Genomic DNA, 26,496 nt, shown 5'->3' with positions numbered 1-26,496 from the left:
GCCTGGCCAAACCTAAGAAATCTCGTTTGGGTAGATGCTGTGCGATTTGTCCTCTGTTACAAATCAGTACCCTGAAATAACAAACAATACACAATATGCGATTAAATGAATCAGCTTTTTAATTCTTATTTTGACTATATGGTTAGGAAAGAAATCAATCTTATTAAATAGTCTATTGCACAATGTTGGAGCTCACTGATAAGTCGATCATTCACCATCGACCTCTTCCGATCGTCGCTGCCCTTTGGACTCTCGCTCCAAGTCCACCCCGTCCGGCGGTCTACCAGATCTCTCCATTCGTATCTTCTCTTCTCATCTCTCCCCAGCAAAAACACCGTGAAAATCTCTCTTCCAGCTCACAAGAAAGAACAACATCATTCCAAACCCTATTATCTCTAGTGATAACCCAAACATTGCTGCTACAGAGAAACCATTACATTAATAGTGAAACTATAGCATGTTACAGTACATACAAGTCACCAGATATATTGTTGAGCTTCATTTTCTTTCAGGCATACTCAATAAATCTATAATAGAATAATAACCATAATAGAGTCAATGAAAGACAGTACCAACTTGGGCGTTCAACCATAAACTGCAAATACAAACAGAAATAATATAATAATAAATATTGAGAGCATGAGGTGAAGAGTCCTTGAAAGTGAGTTCATAGGTTGTGTGAACATTTCAGTGATGGGGCAAATAAAGTTGAGTGAACTTATCACCTTTGGTTCAAGTGCCTGATTGTTGAGGGGCAATGACTGTTCCTGAGCCTGGTGGTGTGAGTCCTGAGGCTCCTGTACCATCTTTCCATTGCAGCAGCAAGAAGAGAACATGACGTGGATGATGCAGGGGGGAGTGGTGTGGTGAGGGAGTCCGTGACAATAGATGCTGCTTTCCTATGACAACTCTGCATGTAGCTGTGCTCAATGATGGGGATGGTTGTACCTGTGATAGACTGGGCCATATCCACTACTTGTAGAATATTCCCTTCAAGGGCATTGTTGTTTCCATACCAAGTTGTGATCCAGCCAGTCGATATATTCTCCAGTACACATCTATAGAAGGATGTCATGCTGAACCTTCCTTACTTCCTAAGGAAGTAAAGGCGCTGTTGTGCTTTCTTCGTAATTGCCCTTGCGTGCTGGGCCCAAGACAGGTCATCCAAAATAACACAGGAATTTAAAGTTGTTGACCCTCTCCACCTCTGGTCCTCCGATGAAGACTGGCTCATAGATTTCTGGTTTCCTCCTCCTGAAGTCAATAATCACTCCTTGGTCTTGCTGGCATTCAGTAAGAGGTTGTTGTTATGGCACTACTCAGCCAAATTTTCAGTCTCCTCCCTATATGCTGATATGTTACCACCTTTGTTTCAGCCTAGGCCAGTGGTGTCATCAGTAAACTTGAATGTGGCATTGAAGCTATGTTTAGCCACACATTCATAAGTGTAAAGAGTAAAGCAGGGGACTAAGCGCACAGCTTGGGTGCACCTGTGCTGATGGGGATTGTGAAGATGTTAAGTTTCAAAGAGGTCACTTCAAATTGCTTGAAACTTAATTTCTCTTCATTCATCAAGTGCACCTTGTTATGAACCAGACTCTTAATTCATTATTCACTCCCTTTGTGATATATACTGTGTAATTTTAGTGAAGAACAGAACTCCAGATGTATTGTTATCATGTCCCTAAATAATTACAATAAGAATTCTTTACACCTGTGTTCAAAAGTTGTGGGAGTAAAAGCCAAGATATTGCAAGCTTTTCTGATCGCTTACTACAACTACCTGTTGGTTTATATCAGTATATTTAAATCCCACTGAGCAGTTGGGTGGGTTTACTTTGATCAGGAAGACTGCAGTGGTTCAGGAAGGTGGATTGCTTTGGGTATTTAGAACCTATCTCTGAAGATCTATCCTGGATCCAACATATTAATGCAATTACAAAGAATGCCTTCAGCAGCTATATTTCATTTGGTTTTTGAGGAGGCTTGGTGTGTCACAAAATACTCTCACAAATTTATACAGTTGTACCGTGGAGAGCATTCTAACTGGTTACATCACCGCCTGGTATGGCGGGATGACTGCACAGGATCAGAGAAAGCTACTGAAAAAAATCGTAAATTTAGCGAGGTCCACCAAGGGAACTAACCTCCCCAGCATCAAGGACATCTTGAAAAGGCGATGCCTGAAAAAGGTGACATTAAGGACCATTATCACCTATGACATGCCCTCTTCTCTCTGCTACCATCAAGGAGGAGGTACAGGAGCCTGAAGACATAAACTTAGCGATTCAGGGACAGATTTTTCCTCTTTGCCATCAGATTTTGAATGGACAGTGAACCCCTGAATGCTGCCTCATTATTTAAATTTTTCTCTCTCTCTTTTGTACTACTTATTTAAATATTTTTTAATAATATATTTCTTACCATAATGTATAGTTTATTATTATTTTGTATTGTAATATACTGCTGCTGCAAAACAAAAAATTTCGTGAACAACACACACAAAGTGCTGGTGGAACACAACAGGCCAGGCAGCATCTATAAGGAGAAGCACTGTCGAGACCCTTCGTCAGGACTAACTGAAGGGAAAGGAGAAGACCGGGGTGGGGGGGGGGGGGGGGGAAATGAAGCTAAGAGCTGGAAAGGTGATTGGCGAAAGTGATACAGAGCTGGGGAAGAGAAAGGATCATGGGACGGGAGGCCTTGGGATAAAGAAAGGGGGAGGGGGGAGCACCAGAGGGAGATGGAGAACAGGCAGGGTGATGGGCAGAGAGAGAGAGAGAGAAAAAACAAACAACTAAATATGTCAGGGATGGGGTAAGAAGGGGAGGAGGGGCATTAACAGAAATGAGAGAAGTCAATGTTCATGCCATCAGGTTGGAGGCTACCCAGCTGGTATATAAGGTGTTGTTCCTCCAACCTGAATTGGGATTCATTTTGACAGTAGAGGAGGCCATGGATAGACATATCAGAATGGGAATGGGACGTGGAATTAAAATGTGTGGCCACTGGGAGATCCTGCTTTCTCTGGCAGACGGAGCGTAGATGTTCAGCGGAACGGCCTCCCAGTCTGTGTTAGGTCTCACCAATATATAAAAGGCCACACCGGGAGCACCGGATGCAGTATACCACACCAGCCGACTCACAAGTGAAGTGTTGCCTCACCTGGAAGGACTGTCTGGGGCTCTGAGTGGTGGTGATGGAGGAAGTGTAAGGGCAGGTCTAGCACTTTTTCCGCTTACAAGGATAAGTGCCAGGAGGGAAGGGATGGGGGGGACAAGTGGACAAGGGAGTCGCATAGGGAGCAGTCCCTGTGGAAAGCAGAAGGGGGGGGGGAGGGAAAGATGTGCTTGGTAGTGGGTTCCCATTGGAGGTGGTGGAAGTTATGGAGAATTATACGTTGGACCTGGAGGCTGGTGGGGTGGTAGGTGAGGACAAAGGGAACCCTATCCTGAGTGGGGTGGCGGGCGGATGGGGTGCGTGCAGATGTGCGGGAAATGGGAGCGATGCGTTTGAGAGCAGAGTTGATGGTGGAAGAAGGGAAGCCCCTTTGTTTAAAAAAGGAAGACATCTCCTTCGTCCTGGAATGAAAAGCCTCATCCTGAGAGCAGATGCGGCGGAGACGGAGGAATTGTGAGAAGGGGATATCATTTTTGCAAGAGACAGGGTGGGAAGAGGAATAGTCCAGGTAGCTGTGAGAGTCTGTAGGCTTATAGTAGATATCAGTAGATAAGCCGTCTCCAGAGATGGAGACAGAAAGATCAAGAAAGGGGAGGGAGGTGTCAGAAATGGACCAGGTAAATTTGAGGGCAGGGTGAAAGTTGGAGGCAAAGTTAATGAAGTCAACGAGCTCAGCATGCGTGCAGGAGGCAGCGCCAATGCAGTCGTCGATGTAGCGAAGGAAAAGAGGGGGATGATACCCGTATAGACTTGGAACATGGATTGTTCCACAAAGCCAACAAAAAGACAGGCATAACTGGGACCCATGCGGGTGCCCATGGCTACACCCTTGGTTTGGATAAGTGGGAGGAGCCAAAGGAGAAATTATTGAGAGTAAGAACTAATTCCGCTAGACGGAGGAAAGTGGTGGTAGAGGGGAATTGGTTAGGTCTGGAATCCAAAAAGAAGCGGAGAGCTTTGAGACCTTCCTGGTGGGAGATGGAGGTATATAGGGTCTGGACGTCCATGGTGAAAATAAGGCGGTGGGGGCCAGGGAACTTAAAATCATTGAAAAAATTCAAAGCATGAAAAGTGTCACGAACATAGGTGGGAAGGGATTGAACCAGGGGGGATAAAACAGTGTCAAGGTATGCAGAAATGAGTTTGGTGGGGCAGGAGCAAGCTGAGACAATGGGTCTACCTGGACAGGCAGATTTGTGGATTTTGGGTAGGAGGTAGAAACGGGAAGTGCGGGGTGTGGGAACTATGAGGTTGGTGGCAGTGGATGGGAGATCCCTAGAGCTGATAATGTTGGTGATGGTATAGGAGACAATGGCCTGGTGCTCTTTAGTGGGGTCCTGATCAAGGGGTAAATAAGAGGAGGTGTCAGAGAGTTGTCTCTGTGCCTTGGCCAGGTTTCGTGACTTAATTTGTGACTTATGCTGATGATATTAAACCTGATTCTGATAGTTGTAGGCATTAAATTCCATGAATGCAAAATACTCAGAGAAAAAAGTCCATTGCCATCACTATCCCACCCTGTTATCTAATAAATGATCCTTGCCCAGATTTCAGCTGTAGCTTTGGCTGAGAGTTTTGATCTGTAACAGGAGATGTACTCCTTTTGGCCATAGATTCACCAATGACTGCTCCCACAGGGGTAAGGCTGAACTTTTTCCAGCACTCCTAACAAAGGAATGTGGTATGTGGATGAGTGGGGATATCGGATTGATTAATACTACATACTAGAATAGTTCATTTCTGTGGCAACAGGCTGAGCTACTTTGAGCAGGATGGGCGTCAGATTGGCATCAGAAATTCAAATATTTGTTTAAACAAGTTGAGGCTTTGTGCTGTAATTAAACAAAAGCAAATGAATTAAAACCAGATTAAAAATCACTTAGTGACTGGTTTTGACAATTAGTATGCATGGTAATGTACACAAATTGGAAGTCATTATCAGAAAATGATTTTGCCTTGAATCATTTGAAAGTGTTGATCTAATGTTAAGCTTTGATTCCTGAAGTTTTCATTAACTGGCAATCACAAAACCATGGCTGTGACATTTTCATAAGTTTTGGCCACTGCAGCTGTTACCATTCAGAAAGGCTCTGGTGTCATTTGGGGAATGTTTAGAGCACTGTAATTTTATACAACAGATTCATAGATCCTGAAAGATGATTGGATGAGATTCCAATTGTTACTAATGACGTGGTTAATGCTTGACAACTTGCTTAGCCTGGTTAACTCATGTGATTCTTACTCCCTCAGATAAATATTTCAAAGTTCTACCCAAGACCTTTTATTTTCTACCATAATCTAGTGGATGCTTTAATCTTCAGTTTTCCCTATAAAGTCATTGAGGAGCAAATTGAAAGCTGTGCTTTCTCATTCCTGATCAATGAAAATTTAATGGTGTGTTTGTCTTTCTGATACACTTCTGTTAGATAAAGATTTTCAAGATGTGTCACCTGATTGCAGTGTGAGGAATCCATGCCAGAGATTAAAGATCTTTAGTTTTAGTTTTTTAAGATCAGCAGTAAATACCACTGCTTCGTTGCTGACAAGAAGATTTATTTTGAGCTTATATTTTGACATTCATTCCTCCCTCTTGAACTTCTATCCCCATCATCTTTTCTTCCCAAGTAGGCAACTATAATCTTGGTTTCAGAATCACAAATAGCTGGTTTTATGGTTCTGCCATTAAAACTGTATGTGTTTGTATGTGTGTATACCTTAATGATAAGGTAATCCAATGCTTTGTGATTGCCAAATAGATGTCAAAGGCTTCTGGTGCTTTTCTGAGCAGTTTTTTTATTTACATTTTGCATCTGTCATCAGAATCAGATACTTACTGTCTTACATGACATAAAATTTATTGTTTTGCAGCAGCAGTACAGTGCAAGGACCTAAAATTACTATAAGTTACAAAATAGTGTAGGAAAAAAGGAATAATGAAGTAGTGTTCATGGATTGCTTTGAAATTTGCTGATGGAAGAGAAGAAGCTGTTCTTGAATCATTGACCCTGGGTCTTTTCATTGAGGGTAGTAGCAAGAAGAGAGCATATCCCTATATCATATTCTTGAGGTACAACCTTTGGATGTCCTCTGGTGGGATTGGTTGTGCTCGTGGTTGTGCTGTCTGAGCCTGCAATCTATTGCAGCCTCTTGTGAATTGGAGCCCCCATGCTAGACTGTAATGTAAGCAGTCAGAATGCTCTCCACCATATATCTGTATGAATTTGCAAGAGCTTTTCAATCTCATAATGAAGTAGAGTCACTGGTGTGCTTTCATGTTGTGTCAATTGTTTGCCCTCAATGAAACTGATGTGTGTCCTCCTGAATTCCCCTCCTTAAGACAATAATGTCTTTGGTCTTGATTTTGAGTGTGAGGTTGTTGTTGGGTAGTACTCAACCAGCTGATCTGTCTCACACTTATGCCTCTTTGCCATTTGAAATTTTACCAACAAGAGAGGTCTGATATACGATGGTGTTCCAGCTGTGCCTAGCCACACAGTTATGAAAGTAGAGAGGGTAGTGCAGTGGTCTAAGCACACATCCTGAGAGCATCCTGAGCAGCTGCATCCCTGCCTGGTTCGGAAATTGCACCATCTCGGATCGCAAGACCCTGCAGCGGATTGTGAGGTCAGCTGAGAAGATCATCGGGGTCTCTCTTCCCACCATCACGGACATTTACACTACACGCTGCATCCGCAAAGGAAACAGCATTATGAAGGGCCCCAAGCACCCCTCATACAATCTCTTCTCCCTCCTGCCATCTGGGAAAAGGCTCCGAAGCATTCGGGCTCTCACAACCAGACTATATAACAGTTTCTTCCCCCAAGCTATCAGACTGGGGGAATACAATACCCGAAGCCTGGACTGACACCTTGCCCTACTGACCTATTTATTATTTATTGTAATGCTTGCACTGTTTTTGTGCACTTTATGCAGTCCAGTGTAGGTCTGTAGTCTAGTGTAGCTTTCTCTGTTTTTTTTATTACATAGTTCAATCTAGTTTTCTTGTACTGTGTTATGTAAACCATGGTCCTGAAAAACGTCTCATTTTTACTATGTACTGTACCAGCAGTTATGGTCGAAATGACAATAAAAGTTGACTTGACTTGACTTGGCATCTTTGAGATGCACCGGAAGTGATTGTCAGCGAGAAGGAGATGTTATCACTGGTCCGTACTAGCTGTGGTCTCCCAGTGAGGAAGTGGAGGATCCATTTGGGGGTGGGGGGGTGGGGGGGTATAGAGGTCCAGTTTTCGAAGCTTGGTGAGTAACACTGAGAGGGTGCTGGTTTTGAATGCTGAACCGTCATTGATACACAGCAGCTTGACATGTTTTGCTGTTATCCAGATGCTCTAAGGCAGAGTTCTGAGCCAGTGAGATCATATCAACTGTAAACCTGCGGAGGTGGTAGGTAAATTGCAGCAGATCCAGGGCCTTTCTCAGGCAAGCATTAGTTTTAGCTATAACTAGTGCCTCAAAAAGGTTCATTATGGTAGATGTGAGACCTTCCAGATGGTAGATACTGTTAAGACAGCTCAACCTGCTCTTCTTGGGCACCAGTATGATTGATGCCCTTTTGAAGCATTTGGGAACTTCAGACTACAGCAGTGAGAATTGCATGACCTTGAGCACTCCAGCTAGTTAGTTGACACAGCTTTCCAGTACCTAGCCTAGTACACTGTCAGGGCTTAACATCTTCCAGGTGCTATGTAGTGTTATTCTCCTTTTCAAAGCACACATAATAATCATTGAGCTCCTCAGGGGTTGAAGCATCACTGCCAGTTTTATTGTTTGGTTTCACCTTATAGGAAGTAATAGTATACAAATACTACTGCAGCTGTTGTGTATCCTTTTGTGTATAATTTCACACAGAGTTGCCTTTTCACTATCACAATGGCTTTCTTTAGGTATCTGGACTACTTGTAAGGTTCTAGACCACTGGTTTGAGCGCCATAGATCTAACCCTTAGGGGACTGTGATCACCTGGTTCGGCTGGGCTTCTGGTTTGGATATGTTTGGTATTTTCTTCAAAGCACGCACTTATCCACAGAGGTCTTGATGAAGTTGGTTATGGCTATGGCATAATAATGTAGAAACAAAGGTGAATCCTTGAATCTAGTCCAGTCCAGTGATTTAGTGCAGTCCTGTAAACTCTTCTCCACCTCCCTTGACCTTTGCAGTCTTTGCCACTGGTTCTGTGGTCTTCAGTCTCTCCTTATTCAGTGAGTAGAATTACAGCCAGGTGATTGGACTTGCCAAAGTGGGGACTCAGTTGGCATGGGAAGCATTCTGATTGGTGGTGTAATTAGTGATTGAGTGTCCTCCGTGAATAATAAAAATGTGGTGCAATCTTTCAGAAAATACTTGAGAAGAAATTGAGCTGTAAGTGAGAGGAGGGAAATGTAAAACTTGTCCCAATGCAGTTGAAATGTGCTTGAGTATAAATGAAGGATTGGTGAGTATGGTGTTAAGCAAGGAGCAGCTAAAACAATTAATCAAGCCAGTACTCTGATGTAATCTGTTATGTTCTGCCCAGATTGGATTTTTTCCAAGAAACTGTGGTCTTACATTTTAAGTAATTTTGTATTTGCACATTTGTTAATTCAGTTCACTTTTGGTTGAGTGGCAGCTGTTAGACTGCAATCTTTTCCGGTCTTGATATAACAGGTAATTGTTTTAAAATAAAGCCTTTTAATGCTTGAATATTTTGCGATGTGTTACAAGAAAAAACACAGATGTTTTACCTCATTTATCCTCATTATGTTGTAGCAAAATGTATTGATCAGTGCATTGTGATTGATGTCACCTTTATAGACTTAAGTGAAATGTGTGTCATGGTCCCACATGGGAGACTGGTCTAAAAGGTTTCAGCCTATGAGATCTAAAGCAAGTTGGCAAATTGCATCCAAATTTGCTAAAAAGAGGGCAGAAATAGGTCTCCGTGATTAGATGTCTGCGACAAGTTCATCTAAATGAATAGTTTTGATATAAATGCATCTTTAAGTTTATAGATTAAGTTTATAGATAATGAACGTATTGGTTGTTTTTTAACCATATAACCATTACAGCATGGAAACAGGCCATCTCGGCCCTTCTAGTCCGTGCCGAACGCTTACTCTCCCCTAGTCCCACCAACCTGCACTCAGCCCATAACCCTCCATTTCTTTCCTGTCCATATACCTATCCAATGTTACTTTAAATGACAATACCGAACCTACCTCTACCACTTCTACTGGAAGCTCGTTCCACACAGCTACCACTCTCTGAGTAAAGAAATTCCCCCTCGTGTTACCCTTAAACTTTTGCCCCCTAACTCTCAACTCATGTCCTCTTGTTTGAATCTCCCCTACCCTCAATGGAAAAAGCCTATCCACGTCAACTCTATTTATCCCCCCTCATAATTTTAAATACTTCTATCAAGTCCCCCCTCAACCTTCTACGCTCCAAAGAATAAAGACCTAACTTGCTTAACCTTTCTCTGTAACTTAGGTGCTGAAACCCAGGTAACATTCTAGTAAATCTTCTCTGTTCTCTCTCTATTTTGTTGACATCTTTCCTATAATTCGGTGACCAGAACTGTACACAATTTTTGATAGTTCTTCGACACTATTCAGTTGGTAAGATTGGTTGAGCAATGGCATGTGGGATTGAAACCTGATTAGTGTAAGGTTGATGCACATTGGGAGGTATCATAGACCAGGAAATATAAAGTATTAGAGAGTTATCCAAATTGACAGCTATGTCCCTTTGCAGCTCAGTGCGTTTAAGGAATGAAGAAAATCATTAATTTGATATGAAGAGTATATGTGGCAATGAATACTCATTATGAAGATGACATGCAATGGTGGAATGTAGATATGTAAAATAAATGGACAAAGCTCTGGCAATGTGGCAAATAGTGAAATTCTCTATTTTAGCAGGATTTTATTTTACAAAAAATTGCTAAATATTAAGAGTCTGGATATCTTGTGTTGGGATTCATCAAAGATTCGTATCCAGATGCAGCAAGTCAATGGGAAAGCTAACAATGTTAGTTAATTTTTCAAAAAATTAAATAGCAGAATAGGAAGTTTATATAAAAGCAGTACATACAAAATGCTGGAGAAACCCAGCAGGCCAGGCAGCATCTATGAAAAACAGTAAATGGTCACTGTTTTTGGCTGAGATCCATCATATAGTGTCTGTTGCTTTGGATTTCCATTATCTGCAGATTTTCTCGAGATAATGTAAAATACTGATGTGCCACATCTGGAGTACTGTATGTGGTATCCATTTCATGAAAGGAAGGCTCGTACTTGAGCTGAACATGCATTAGAAGAAAAGGTTGGAAAGCTGAGTCCTACCTGGGACCTTAGAAGTGTGGTATCTTGATTGATACGTCCAAGGTTCCTGTGGAGACTTCATGGGGTTGGTGAGGAGAAAATGTTGGAAGTCTTTTATAGTCATCCATCTAAGTCAGATGCAGGAGATTTTCTTCAGTGGACTAGAGTCTCTGGAACTTGTCTCCAAAAGGCAGTTGAAGCAGAGTTGGATATATTCCTGATGAACAAAACAAGAGAGGTTGCCAGGGTAAGGTGGCCGTAAACAGCTGAGGTTATCATTAGATCAGCAATGATGATATTAAATGGTGAGCAGGCTTGAAGGGCTGAATGGTCTTCACCACCCTAATCTTATTTTGTAAGTTCATATTGTTGGATTATTGTGTAGATCCTTATTTTTTCGTATTTTTCTTGTAGTTTAACTTTCCTATCCTCCCTTATAGTGTTTATATGGTCACCTACATGTGTATTTTTTCAGAAAATTTCTCATAATTGTGGTATAGCTGATTCTGTATTTCCAAGAAGCTTCTCAGTTTTTCTTTAGCAGTTATCACGCCACTAGAATCTATCTATTGTATATGTTAATTGTTAACACTGGGCTGATGCTATCTCTCGTCAGAGTATAAGATATCACAACTTTCTCTTTTTCTTTCTTTGTTCTTGTAACATTTAATAAAATGGGCATAACCACCAGGTTTTCTGCCTCATTCTTGACTTCTGAAGAACCTCTGATCAATGTCACCAGGATCCAGTAATCTATATAATTTTGAATATAAAAGATACATAGTAGGAAAGTGTGCATGCCTTGCAGTAGGTTGTTATTACTGTGTTTTCTTTAAAAATGTGGACTATTTTAAACCAGTTTCTTGTTTTAAAATACCTGCATGTCTAACAGAATCATGGGGATGATATGGATGAAGAGTAAGGAGCTGTTGTTTCAATTTTCAGACATTTGGATTTTGTTTTATTAACAGGCTTTTGGGAATGCCAAAACAGCTCACAATAACAATTCCAGTCGATTCGGTAAATTCATTCAAGTCAACTACCAGGAAACAGGCACTGTGCGAGGGTGAGTAAAGTCAAGTTTGTTATCATATGTATAAGTACACATATAGAAGGTACTTTATTGATCCCAAAGGAAATTACAGTGTCACAGTGGTATTACAATTGCACGGATATAAATATTAGAAAAGAAGTTGAAAGAATAAAGAATAAGTTACCACAAACATTCTAACAGGAGGGTGTCATCATTTCCCCAGCTATAGGTAGACTTATTAGGTACAGCCCAATGGCCAAGGATAAGAATGACCTCATATTGCACTCTTTGGAGCAGCACAGTTGACGTAGTAGATTACTAAAAGTGCTCCTCTGTTCAGCCAAGGCGGCATGCAGAGGGTGAGAAACATTGTCCGGAATTGCCAGGATTTTCCATAGGATCCTTTGTTCTACCACAGTCCCCAGTGTGTCCAGTTTGACTCCTATAACAGGGCCAGCCTTTCTAATCAGTTTATTTTGCCTGTTGGCATCACCTGTGTTGATACCATTCCCCCAGTACACCACTGCATAGAAGATTGTACTGGCGACAACAGACAGACAGACAGACATACTTTATTGATCCTGAGGGAAATTGACAGACTGATAGAACATGTGAACGAGAAGTCTGCATACTCCAAAGGACCTTGGTTTCCTCAGGAAGTAGAGACAACTCTATATGCACAGATTCATTTAAAAAACTTACTTATAGCAGCATGACAAACACATTAGCATCATATAAGCAGCATTCTCAAGATAAACATAAATTGTACTTTATGATTTTAACAAGAAAGAATATAATAGAATCAAAAAATTGTCCTTTTTAGTGCAGAGAGGTCATAATGTTGCTAAACTCTTGTGTTCAGGGTTTTGTTAGTTGGTTCAAGAACTGAGTAGTTTCATTGTTCCTGCTAGCACTCTGAATTGTCACCTTGAGTTCTTTTCTAGCTTCTTTATAATCCTCAAGGGACCTGTTTGATTTGAACTTCCTACACCTACTTCAGGGGTTCTCAGCCTTTTTTAATACCATTAAATAGGGGTTCTGTGGACCCCAGGTTGGAAACCCCTGTTCTACTTCCTTCTTGACAAAATTCACCACCTTTCTTGATAGCCAAGGTTCCCTTAATTTGCCATGATTTTATTCCTCGTTCCGGAACGTACCTGACCTGTACTCTATGTGCCTTCTACTTGTTAGAAGTGGACTTGCTCCCCAAAAAACCAGCCATGCTAATTAACTCTCCCTAATTCGTGCCAGATACTCTTGTTATTTGCTCTGCTTCAATATAATATCCCTCACCCTAACTTATCCTCATTGATAGGCATCTTAAAATTCAAGGAGTTGTGATCACTTTTCCTAAATGTTCTCCCACTGAATTTAGTCATCTGGTCAGGCATTTCTCAGCACCAAGTCCAGTATGGCCTCTTTAGCTGAACTATCTACACATCAATTTAAGAAACAATTTCTGTCTTGCCTGAACCTTTTGCGCTAAGGACTTCCCAGTCTGCGTTGGGGAAGGTAAAGTCACCCACAACAACAATCCAGGTTCAGGTTCAGTTTATTGTCATTTAGAAACCACAAATGCAATGCAGTTAAAAAATGAGGCAACGTTCCTCCAGAATGCTATCACAAAAGCATATGACAAACAGACTACACCAGAAAATCCACATAACGTTTGGCAATCCCCAATCCAGAGTCCGGAGAGGCTGCTGCGTATTAATATCGCGCTACCGTCTTAGCATGTTCCCTGGAAAGGAGCTCCAAATCACCAGACAAACAAGACCAAAAACTAAAGCTACAAGACCTGCACAAAACCACATAGTTACAACAGTGCAAACAATAGCATAATTGATAAAAAAAAAACAGACCATGGGCACAGTAAAAATAGTCCAAAGACGTTAAAGGGCTATAAGTTCAGAAGAAATCACCACACAGTTTCCACAAGTCCCCAGGCTCCTGACAGACTCGCCATCCCATGCCGGCGGCAGAAGGGAATACCCCCGCTATGGACTTCCACGGTGCCGTCCGACTCAGCCTTGCAGACGCAGCACACAATGAAAGCTCCGTCGAAACCAGCCTCGCAGACGCAGCACACACCAAAAGCGACCTGACCGCAGCGGACTCCGAGTCCGTCGAACCTCCGAGCTGACGACCATCCCCTCCGGCACAGCTTCTCCGAGCACCATCCTGTGCCGAGCGTATTACGACAGCCCCGCCAACGGCCATCGGCAATGCGACCCCGAGGACTGGGGGCCTGTTCTTCCCAGCAGAGTCCCGGACCTCACAGCAGCAGCAGCAACGAAGAAGGTCTTCCTGGAGATTTCCCGATGTTCCTCCATGCTCCGTGCTCCCACGTCCGTTTTCAATCGATTATGATTGCGCAAGGCACCCCACTTCACAAATAACAGATAATCAGCTCCGGAGTGGCCGCTGCAAGCTGCGTTGTGCCGCCATCTTGGGTTGTTACTATCCCTGTTGTTTTTGCACTTTCCAATTTCTTCCTATCTGTCTGATCCCTCATGCACTCAGTAGCCACTGGGACATTAAGGAACAAAGTAAATTTATTATCACAGTACATACATGTCACCATATTCAACCCTGAGATTAGTTTTCTTGGAGGCATACACAGTAAACCCAAGAAACACAATAGAATCTTTGAAAGACTGCTCGCAACAAAATGGGCAAACAACCAATCGTAGAATGATCAGTGATTTCACCTTTCTATTGTTGAGTTCTTTCCATATAGACCTGGTGGACAAGCCCTCCATTATGTCACTCTGGGAGATGCTCTGATTTTGTCCTTGATTAATGGTGCACCTCTCCACCCCTATCTATTAGAGGTATATAAAATCAAGAGGGGCAGAATTCAGGTGAATGGTGATATTTCTCCCTACATTGGGGAATCAAAAACTACAAGGTATAGGTTTAATGTGAGAGGGGAAATATTCACAGGGGATCTGCAGGGAAAGCTTTTCACACACTGGGAATAGATATATGGAAGGAGATAGTGGGATGGGTGTAGTTACTATGTTTAAAATACATTTGGACAAGTACATGAAAAGCCGTAGAAGAATACAGGCCAAATGCAGACAAATAGGGGAAGCTCAGGTTGAAATCTACGTCAGCCTTGTAGAATTGGTCTTTGTGACTCTGTGATTCTAAAATTAGACACAGGCTTTGCAGAATTGAACTTGGGAGTCATATCAATACATCAACCAACTCGAGCAGAATTTATAGAAAACATAGAAAACCTACAGTACAGGCCCTTTGGCCCATAAAGCTGTGCTCAACATGTCCTTACTTGAGAAATTACCTAGGGTTACCCATAGCCCTCTATTTTTCTGAGCTCCATATACCTGTCCAGGAGTCTCTTGAAAAACCATATCTTATCTGCCTCCACCACTGTCTCCGGCAGCCCATTCAACGCATTCACTTAATTTATCATTAACTTTTTTATCTGTAATCGATGGATGTATCCTTCAGCACTATTTTTGAAAGTAGTACAGATCAGGCATTGTCTCATTGAATAATAAAGCAGGTTGATGGATTAATAGTCTGTTTCTGTGGTCATATTCTTGCTTCTCCATAAATTCAACGACTGGTTGTTTGTCCATTGTCGTCGATGAAGACCTCGACACCATTATGATGATGATGGTGTCAAGACAAGCGCTTGATTTGGAGTTAAGTGAGGGAGAGTTGCGCGGCGTCAGCCTCACTCTCTCTTCCCAATTTCCATCTGGATCCATTGGCAAGGCAAGAGTCAAGGCAGCTGGGGATGGGACTAGACGCAGTGGATGACCAGGACATCTTCTTTGTCTTGTCGTGCTGTGCTTGTTCCGAGATGCTTGCAGAGACTGCCTTCTTGACCGTTGGACCTTCCATTGGTCTCGTCCGCTCAATCCACTGGAGTCTGTCTTCACGTGCTGGGATATACAACTCCCTATCTCGCAGAGGGTTTGTGACCCATCGGCTGCCCTCACCTGGTTTAGCCGGCTTGTCGAAGCTGTTGCGCAGGGTGTGGCCGCTGTCGCATGCACACAGCTACGGGGAGCCACAGTTGAGAGCTAAGTGCCAGGTGGGGACCAAAGGTGGACTAACCACCTGAAAAGGATGCGACATGTTCCACCACCAGAGGTGCTACCCCTCCCTGAAACCCCATAAACCCCATTCAATGACTAAATTTGTAGAGGCAAACAAATAGTTTAGTTTTGTCAATCCATGGCCTCCTCTACTACTGTTGAGATGAAGCCACATTCAGTTTGGAGGAACAACACCTTATATTCCGTCTGGGTAGCCTGCAACCTGATGGCATGAACATTGATTTCTCTAACTTCCGTTAATGCCCCTCCTCCCCTTCTTACCCCATCCCTATAATTTTTTTACTCTCTCTTTCCCTCTCACAATAACTCCTTGCCTGTTTGCCATCTTTCTCTGGTGCTACCCTCCCCCTTTCTTTCTTCCAAGGCCTTCCATCCAATGATACTCCCCTTCTCCAGCCTTGTATTCCTTTTGCCATCAACTTCCCAGCTCTTAGCTTCATCCCTTCCCCTCTTGTCTTCTATCATTTCAGGTCTCCCCCTCCCTCTCCCACTTTCAACTCTCTTACTATCTCTTTTTTCCGTTAGTACTGACGAAGGGTCTCGACCCAAAACGTCAACTGTACTACTTCCTATAGATGCTGCCTGGCCTGCTGTGTTCCACCAGCATTTTGTGTGTTTTGCTTGAATTTCCAGCATCTGCAGATTTCCTCGTGTTTGCGAGTTTAGTTTCCATCCCTGCTGTGTTGACTTAATAATTTTAGCTTTGATAACAGTGGAGCATTGTAACTATACCCTGCGAGGGAAATAAAATCTACCGTAGTTGCTCCTTGCAATTGCAAACTCATGTTGATGTGTGTTAAGGATAAGATTGATCATGATAGTTGCTGGTACTTGTGTGAACAATGGTATTGTTTGGGTATGTCTTCCATGCACTGTTGAATGAGTTAAGATTGTGATTCTTTAAAGTTGAGTGTGAAAGCACAATGTGCTGAGCCTTTTTTTTTTGAAATATTGAATGGTCTAGATAGAGTAGATGTGGAGATAATGTCTCCTATAGTGGGAGAGTCTAGTACTAGAGGGACGTCCATTTAGAAGAAAGATGAGGAGGAATTTTTTTTAGCCAGAGGATGGTGAATATGTGGACAGACAGCTGTGGAGCCCAATTCATTGGATATATTTAAAGCAAAGGTTCATAGGTTCTTGATTAGTCAGGGCTTCAAAGGTTTCAGGGAGAAGGTGGGAGAATGAGTTTGAGAAGGAAAATATATCAGCCATGATGGGATGGTGGAGCAGACTCGATGGTTGAATGGCCTAATTCTGCTTTGATGTCTTATGGTTGTAGATCAGAGTGCACACTGGAAGGAGACATTGTTCTCTAACAGAACTCCCTTGCAGAGGCTGTGGAGGCAAAAAAGAAAGAGAACCAAAATACCAAGTTACTAAGCAAGAAAGTTTTTGAATCATGGATGACACATGCAGTGTCACATGTAAACTTAAGGGCACCATGTGATATTGGGGGCTATGTACAAAAAGCACCTCCAGCTGATTGAGCTGGATTTCTAAGCTTGAAGGGAAACTAGAGCCACAGAAGAGTGGAAAATAAGCTGAGTGTTTCACAGAGACATTCAGCTAGAATTGGTGGGAGTCTCTGTCAATCATCTTCCTGTTTAAACTTAATTCTTCAGTAATCCTATTTTTGTTAATTCTCCCCACATTGAAATCAACTCCTTGCAGATTCTATCATGGGTGGGGGGAAGGGCAATCTACAACAGATTGTTACTCTACCAACCCATCTTCCTTGGGATGTGGGAGGAAACTGGAGCACTTGGAGTAAACTGACATAATTACAGAAGGATCATGCAAACTTCACACAGATGGCATTTGTGGTGTTGCATTTCTGACAGTACAGATATGATCAGAAATGCACTGGAAGGGAGGCAGACTTCAGTGCTCTTTTTTGGAAGTGAGAAAACTGATCTTCCAACTCAAAAATGAGGTTTCCACTGTGAGCTATGGTTGAATAGCCAATAAGTTCCATCTGAGCAAACACGAGGAAATCTGCAGATGCTGGAAATTCAAACAACACACACAAAATGCTGGTGGAACACAGCAGGCCAGGCAGCATCTATAAGGAGAAGCGCTGTCAACGTTTTGGGCCGAGACCCTTAGGCAGCATTTATAAGGAGAAGCACTGTCGACGTTTCGGGCCGAGACCTGACTTGTCCTGACGAAGGGTCTCAGCCCGAAACGTTGACAGTGCTTCTCCTTATAGATGCTGCCTGGCCTGCTGTGTTCCACCAGCATTTTGTGTGTGTTGTTTGAAGTTCCATCTGAGATTTATATGAGAAATGGGTACTATAAGGCTTGCCTTTTCCAAACAGTTTGAATTTTTTTTGTGTGGTTTAGGCCATATAGAAGGAGAAAAAGTACAACTTGAGAAAATGATGCCCACTGGTGTACAGCAGATGATGGCTTGATCTGCAGTCAACAATGCCTCTGAAGATTCACCCCACCCTGTTGGAGAAATTCTCTTTGTTTAATCCATCAGCCCCTCACCCACTCTGCAGCTAAAATAAACCTGAATTCTCTCTTTCCCAGTTATTTCTCTTCCCACAGATGCTGTTGAATTGACTGTGTTTTCAGAAGTTGCTCTGTCATTAGCATATTTGCCTCACCCACTTCCTGTATCTGGAAGTTCCATATTCTTACCATACACATGTAAAGGCATTTTTGCAAGCTGCTAATGCGACTTATAGGGCAACTTTCATGTAGTTCTGGATTCCCTTTCATGGAAACAACCTCTCTACATCTATGGTGTCCAAATTTAAAAATTTTGATTTTGGTCACCTCAATCTTCTTTTTGAATCACAGAAAACTAGAGAACAGAAACAGGCCCTTTGGCCCATCTGATCCATGCCGAACCATGGCTAATACGTCCCAGCTGAACATTTAAATTGCCTTGTCCCATTGACCTGCACCCGGACCATAATCCTCCATATCCCTTCCATCCATGAACCTATCCAAACTTCTTTTAAATATTAAAATCGAGCTTGCAAGCATCACTTACTCTAATAGCTCGTTCTACACTTTCACAACCCTCTGAGTGAAGAAGATTCCCCTCATATTTCCCTTAAACATTTCCCCTTTCACCCTTATCGTATGACTTGTAGTTGTTGTCTCACCTAACCATAATGGAAAAAGGCTGCTTGCGTTTACCCTATCTATACCCCTCATAATGTTGTATACAGTACCTTTATTAAATTTTCCCTCAATCTTCTATGTTACTAAGGAATAAAATTTTAACTTATTTAATCTTTTGTTATAACTCAGGTCCTTAAGTCCTGGCAACATCCTTATAAATTGTTTCTGTACTCTTTCAATCTTGTGTGTGTCTCACCTGTAGGTAGGTGATCAGAATAAGACACAATACTCCAAACTGGGTGTCACCAATGTCTTGTACAACTTAAACTTAACATCCCAACTCCTGTACTCAAATACTTTGATTTATGAAGGCCAACATGCCAAAAGCTTTATGATCCTATCTACCTGTGATGCCACTCTCAATGAATTTCGGACCTGTATTCCCAGATCCCTTTGTCTTACCGTATTACTCAGTGACCAGTGATCAGTGCTTTGCTAATAATTGTAATTATTCTCTTTCTAATTGGTGCCAATTTCACCTGGCATTAAATCTATTTGATCTTCACCATTCACAATTGCGTTGTGAATGTTTCTCTTTTGCTTAAATAGTGCATCACTTTACATAAGGTGATGTTAACGTTAATTTATACTGTACTACTCAGGAAGAAAACTTCCATGTTATTCTTGTACCATTAATCCTCTTCTATTTCCCTCTTTCACTACTGTCTCAACTCAATATGTATAACAGAACTATACAAGATGTTGTTTAGGAACTGTTGACAACAGACAGCACAGATAGATTAATTTCACTATTTAACTATCAATAGAATGTGTTACCCACTCACCTTTTTTCATGAAATATCAGCTTCTAAATTAAGCTATCAGTCTATGGTTGTAGGCATTCCCTCACGTTTCTCTGACTTGTGCACCCTGGCTTAAGTGGTTTATGCAAATTGGAACCAGAAAATAAAATTGTAGAAGTAGATATTCAGCTATTTGAGCCTACTCTACCGTTCAGTACTGTCATGGCTAATCTTCTGCTTCAACAGTTTTATCTTTTGTGTTCAATAGAAGTGTATGACTGAGAGTCCACAACCCTTCTGGAGAGAGAATTCAATCAAATTACCATTGTTTAAATGAGAAAATTTCTTCTCATTTTAACCCTAAGTGGCCAGCCTGTTTGATTGTAAACTTTATTGGTAGATTATTCAGTCAGGGGTAATGTCCTGTTTGTATCTAACATGTTGGAGAACATAAGAGAACTTCTTAGTATATCATACTACCACCCTGCTGAGTCCTAGAAGAATTTCCCGTGTTTCAGTAAGGTCACCTCTTGTTTTAAAACTCTTGAGCACTTAAAGTCTAGCCAAATCAGTCTCTCCTTGTATCTGCCACACCAGGAACCAATCTAATGAATCTTTGTTGGACTCCTTTCATAGCAAATGTATGGTCGGAATATTGTTTTTAAAATGACTGTTTATTTAAATCAAGTTGTAGTTTAAGCTTAATTGTTAATAACAACTGATCAAGCCAGGAGTATCAATTTGCTTTTTTCAGAGCTTATGTTGAAAAGTACTTATTGGAGAAGTCGAGGCTGGTCTACCAGGAACATAATGAACGGTAAGGGACATACAGAATTTCTCAGGAATCAATGTAATGGCAATATCTTCAAAAGCAGCACAGGAAAATGTGTTATGGCCTTTCAGTACAAATATACAACCTTATGTTTGACTCTAAATGGCTGTGCCAAGATTGCACTCTGTTTGAATATTCATCTGAAATGAGTAAAATAGAAGCTATATATGCATTGCCCTTAAATGATAACCCTGAGTTCTGATGGGTGAGCATATTCCCTCATTGAGGAGCCAAAGCAGACTGCTGGAGACTGGTGTGTTATTCTGTGCCTTTGTTACACTTGTGAGATTAGTGAGTTTTTGTAAAGCCTCATTTTCCACTCTTCTCTCTTCATTGATTTTCTTGGCATTAACTTTGGTTTATGAATCTATGTTACATTTCAGCAGTAAGTATAGGGCTGCTTGTACACTGAGTACTGGGTTTCAGCTCACTTATTGAAGAAAATTGACTCAAATTACAATACATACTCAAATATCAAAACATGCTCAGTGGAAGAACAATGATGCAGGGTCGTAGGGGATTTTTCAGAGATTTCACCGGTTTCTACTGAGCAGAATAAAAGGAACTCTATGTGGTATCCAACCTGTAATAAATCTCATCCGGAAGTGTTTAAATTATGAAACATTTGCAGGTCATGGAATGTTACAAAGGGTTAAAATGTGTAACCATGTCATGAATGATGCGGACTGAAAGTGATGGATTACTGTTGAGGCTGTAGGTAATGTGAATGTATTTGGCTTTGATTAGAAGTACCAAAGTTGGAAGATATTTTTATTTGCCAGTCAAACATCGGTGAAGTGCCCTTGAAAAAGTTAACATACTTTATTTGTGTGTTAACCCATGGTAAATTCAATATATAAAGGGGCTACTCTAGAGTTTGGACCAGATAGAGGAGAAATTCAGTGAGTTTTTGGTGGTAATTTGTGTAATTTCTAATATGTGAAATAAAAAAGAATATCAATCTGAGTATTTTAATGTCTAAATGGTTGCTTACATCCAGCTGGGGGGTGGTGAATAAGAATTATGTCACTAAGTTGCAAAGTCATTTCATGATCTCTTACTGCAGCTGATGCAGCTGCTGAAATAACTTTCTGTTCATGTTGTGCAATTGCCTATTTGTATGTAATTAATGATTAGGGTGCTTTATAATTGTGGAATCACGATGACTGAGAGTTCTGCTTGTGCAGTGATCTTTTGTTTAAAATTTTGGCCAATAGAGATTTCCCACCCCCCACAAAAAACATGATATTAATTTGTGCATTTTTCCAGAATTAAAGATCTGTGAAAACCCTACAGCAAAATTCATTCAATTAGATGGAAATACTTCCTTGTGAATGTAATGTACGAGGTCTATATTGAGACAAAAATCAATATTGAAATTGAATAAAATCATATTCAAGGTTGCCATTTTGAGTCTAACAATATTGTGTAGATTGTCCGCTTTGCATCTAGCAATTTGAGTATCATTGATTTCAGTTGTGTCAACTTTGTAGCTTTAGAGCTCTACAGTTATATAATATTTTCTGCACTGTCATTGTAGGAACTATCATGTTTTCTACTATCTGCTGGCAGGAGCCAGTGATGAAGAGAAAAAGAGTTTCCATCTGTTGGAGCCCGAGGAATACCATTATTTGAACCAGGTCAGCTTCAATAGTTAGATTTTTTTGCATTACTTCATTGCAGCAGTTCCCATAGACAGAATATTCTACATTAAGTAAGTATAACCAGGCATGCACTACTTCATTGTTAAATGAAGACGTACAAAAAAGCTGGATGAACCCAGCAGGTCGGGCAGCATCCATTGAAAAAAGCAGTCAACGATTCAGGTCGAGACCCTTCGTCAGACTGGAGGGTCTCGACCTGAATTGTTGACTGCTTCTTTCAATGGATGCTGCTCGACCTGCTGAGTTCATCCAGCTTTTTTGTACATCTTGATTTGACCACAGCATCTGCAGTGTACTTTGTGTTTACTATTCATTGTTAAATGGTTGATTCATGGAAGTGTGGCTGAGGGAAAAACCAGTTCAGTATTCTGAGTTATAGAAGTGTCAGGTATGAAAGAGAAGGTTACAGAAGTGTGATGACAGTAGTCGGACAGGATAACCTGGTGCATCAGCCAATGAGGCCAAAGAGGCGGTATTATAGGCCTCATAACAGCAAGCGAGAAGTACTGTAGAAGAACAGATTTGTAGGCAAATTGCTGCAAGGTGTAAAAGCAGTAGAGTAGTGTTATAGGGGATTTTACTTTCCCAATAATGACTGGAATTCAGAAAATGCATGCGAGAGATTTTCTAAAGCAGATCCAAGTGGCTGTGCTCTATCTTGTACTAAGGGATGAGGGTGGACAAATGGTGGAAGTGTCATTGGATGATCCCTGTGGGGAGTGACCATAGTTTGCCAAAATTCAAGTTAGTGATGAATAGTAAGATTGATCCCTGAATTAGCATCTTAAATTGGGAGAAGGCTGATTCAGTACATCAGACAGGCCCTTGCATGGGAGCAGCTGTTTGAAAGAAATATATCTGATAAGTGAGTGGTGGTTAAAGGCGAACTAGCAAGAATGAAAAGTTAGCATGTTTGTGTTAAAAGCAAAGATGGTAAGATTAGGGAGCCGTGGTTAGTAAACGAAGTCAATCAGGATATGAAAAGGATATTGATCAACATATTTATGTGTATTAGAAGTATAAGGATAGCTGGGGAAAGAGTTGGGTCCCTTCAGGGACTAGCAGAGAAATCTGTGTGTGGAGCCAGGGGATGTGAGTGGAATCCTAAATAAATGCTTCTCATAAGTATTCACCAGAGGGAACGATATGCAGCATGGAAACTTGGGGTGGATATACTGATAAACTGGAATATGCTTGTATCAGGAAGCATTGGGCAGTCTAAAACCAGAGAGCACATAAGTTTGAATTAAAAGGGAAAACATTTTAAGGAGATTTGAAAGATGTGTTTATTTTATTTAGCGATACAGTGCGGAGTAGGTCCATCCAGCTCTTCGAGCTGTGTCGCCCCAGAAACCCCCGGCAAACCCAAATAACCCTAACCTAATCAAGCCACAATTTAGTCTTTGAACTGTGGGAGGAAACTGGAGTACCCTGCTGTGTGTATGTCTTCATGGAATCCTGGCTCCACGATAACATACCGGACGCGGCGATACAGCTAGAGGGAATGACATCGTTTCGTGTGGACAGAGAGGCAGCTAGCTCCGGTAAGAGCTGAGGAGGAGGTCTGTGTATTTATATCAATAAAGACTGGTGTGTGAACGCTACAGTAGCTGCTCACCGCTGGCTGAATTTCTCATTGTGAAATGCTGGCCGTTCTGTCTGCCGAGGGAATTCACCATCGTGCTGGTGGCAGCTGTTTACGTAGCTCCCAGTGCCAATGCTGAGGCTAATGCTGACGAAGCACTGGGAGGCCTACGTGAAGCCATCAGTGAGCTACTGACTACACATCCTGACAGCTTTGTGGTGATTGCTGGGGACTTCAACCACACCAGCTTAAAGACTGTGTTCCCCAAATTCCTGCAATATGTGGATTTCAAAACCAGGGGAGACAACACACTGGACTTGGTTTATACAAACACAGCACAGGCATACAAAGCAGCCCCCCGCCCCCATCTTGGCCACTCTGACCACATATCTGTCATGTTAACACCAGCATATAAACCACTGCTTAAACGTGTGAGAGCAGAGAAGAGACAGATAAGGGTCTGGCCAAAAGGAGCGGCCTCAGCACTACAAGACTGTTTTTTGCACACAGACTGGGACATATTCAAAACAGCAGCCTCCTATGATGACCATACAGACATTGAGGAGTACACGGAGGCAGTAATCAGCTACATAGCCAAATGCACGGAGGATGTCACTGTGATGAAAACCTTCACCGCACGTGATTATAAAAAGCCATGGATGACACCAGAGGTGCGTTCACTACTGAAGGCCCGTGACACAGCCTACAGATCGGGGGACAGGAGTGCAATTCGCTCAGCCAGGACTGTGCTTTCACTAGGGATCAGGAAAGCGAAAAGGGCCTACGTGGGCAAAATACATGGACACTTCTGTGACACAGGTGATACCAGATGGATGTGGCAGGGAATTAAAGCTCTGACAGACTACAAGATCAGGCAGAAAACTGATGACAGTGACGCCTCTCTTCCAGACAGGCTGAACAATATTTTTGCACGCTTCGAAGCATCAAACACTACAGCAAGGGGGAGAGCCAGTCCCTTCTTACCATCTGACCAGCCGGCTCCAATCATTGATTCAGAGCACACACGGAGGACCCTTGCTAGGGTCAACCCACGAAAAGCAGGAGGTCCCGACAACATCCCTGGACGTGTGCTCAAGGAATGTGCTGATGTATTAGCAGATGTCCTGACAGACATTTTCAACATCTCCCTTAGTCAAGCCATTGTCCCCAGATGCTTCAAAACCTCCACAATCATCCCAGTAGCAAAGAAATCAGTTGTAGCCTGTCTGAATGATTACCGTCCCATCGCCCTGACCCCCATAGTGATGAAATGTTTTGAATGGCTTGTCAAGCCCATATCACAGCCAGCCTCCCCTCATCACTGGATCCTCTACAGTTTGCCTATCGTCCAAATTGCTCTACGGAGGACGCAATATCCACCACACTGCACACAGTTCTCTCTCACTTGGACAATAAAGACACTTATGCCAGAATCCTGTACATTGATTTCAGTTCGGCGTTCAATACCATCATCCCGCAGAGACTAGAGGAGAAACTGTCGCTGCTTGGCCTTAACACTGCCATGTGTCACTGGATTCTGGATTTCTTGACAGAGAGACCACAGTCAGTCCGTGTTGGCAGGGACATCTCTGACTCCATCACACTGAGCACTGGATCCCCACAAGGCTGTGTGCTTAGCCCATTGTTGTTTACACTGCTAACACATGACTGTGTAGCTAGATTCAAGGAGAACCTGATCATTAAATTTTCTGATGCTACCACAGTGGTGGGGCTCATCAGCAAAAATGATGAAACAATGTACAGGGAGGAGGTTAAACACCTAGAGAGCTGGTGCAGTGACAACAACTTGATGCTTATGTTACCAAAACCAAGGAGATGATCGTCGATTTCAGACGGTCTCAGCCTGAGCACACACCCCTCAGCATCAGCGGCTCCACAGTGGAGAGAGTGGAAAACATCAAGTTCCTTGTGGTGCAGATCTGGGACAATCTCACCTGGTCTAGGAACACCACTGGGATTGTGAAACGAGCCCAGCAGAGATTGCACTTTCTGAGGAAGCTTAAACAAGCATCACTCCCCACTAACATCTTAACTACATTCTACAGAGGAGTGGTTGAGAGTGTGCTGACCTTTTGCATCACAACCTGGTACTCCAGCTGCAGTGCTGCCGACAAAAAAGCCTTGCAGAGGGTGGTTAGGGGAGCAGAGAAGGTTATTGGGGTATCCCTACCTTCTGTCCAAGACCTCTTTCAGAGTCAATGCCTCCAGAAGACACGGTACATCATTAAAGACCCATCACACCCTCTCCATGAACTGTTTGTTCTTCTGCCATTAGGCAAACATTACAGGAGCATCAAAACAAAAACCACAAGGCTACTGAACAGCTTCCTCCCACAGGCAGTCAGACTGCTAAATAGCTGCTCTATCTGACTCTGCTTTGGACACTGTTAACTTGCACTGGACACTTATAGCTTGATTTTAACTGACATGTGGCTGTTGTGTTTTACTATTTATTGTTGTGTTTATTATTTAGTCTTGCGTTTGTTATGTTATGATTGCACTGCCCCTGGGAAACGCTGTCTCATTCTGACCTGCAGAGCTGATGTACAGTTAGAATGACAATAAAGTTTTTGAATCTTGAAAACTCATGTATTCCATGGGGAGAATGTACAGAGACTCCTTACAGAACAGTACTGGAGTTGAACTGCAGAACACCGCAAGCTGTAATAACCTCACATTAAATGCCACTCTACTCTGATGCCCAGATAATGGAAAAATTAGAGAAACTAAACTAGTGGTTTTACTAAAATGATACACTTAATTTTAATTGCTGTGCAAAGAGCTGTGAGAGGAAATAGTAAAGGTAGATACATTTACAATGTTTCAAAGAAATTTAAACAGATACTTGGGTCAGGAGTGGTACTTGAGCCGAGTAATGTTGAAA

General features: G+C 42.1%; 1 protein-coding gene across 6 annotated transcripts in view; it reads left to right on the top strand.

Annotated features, from left to right (window-relative positions):
• Window positions 1-26,496, top strand: part of myo9aa (myosin IXAa) — a 354,781-nt gene that overhangs the window by 127,446 nt on the left and 200,839 nt on the right. For all 6 annotated transcript variants that reach the window (XM_073024759.1, XM_073024757.1, XM_073024760.1 and 3 more), the window contains exons 3-5: window positions 11,471-11,565; window positions 20,265-20,327; window positions 21,883-21,982. In XM_073024759.1, the coding sequence (XP_072880860.1) occupies window positions 11,471-11,565; window positions 20,265-20,327; window positions 21,883-21,982 (258 nt within the window). The remainder of the gene's footprint in view (window positions 1-11,470; window positions 11,566-20,264; window positions 20,328-21,882; window positions 21,983-26,496) is intronic.

Source organism: Hemitrygon akajei, chromosome 21 (assembly GCF_048418815.1).
Source record: "Hemitrygon akajei chromosome 21, sHemAka1.3, whole genome shotgun sequence".
NCBI lineage: Eukaryota > Metazoa > Chordata > Chondrichthyes > Myliobatiformes > Dasyatidae > Hemitrygon > Hemitrygon akajei.
Note: the sequence above shows the minus strand (reverse complement) of the source record. Positions and strands in the feature narration are given on the sequence as shown.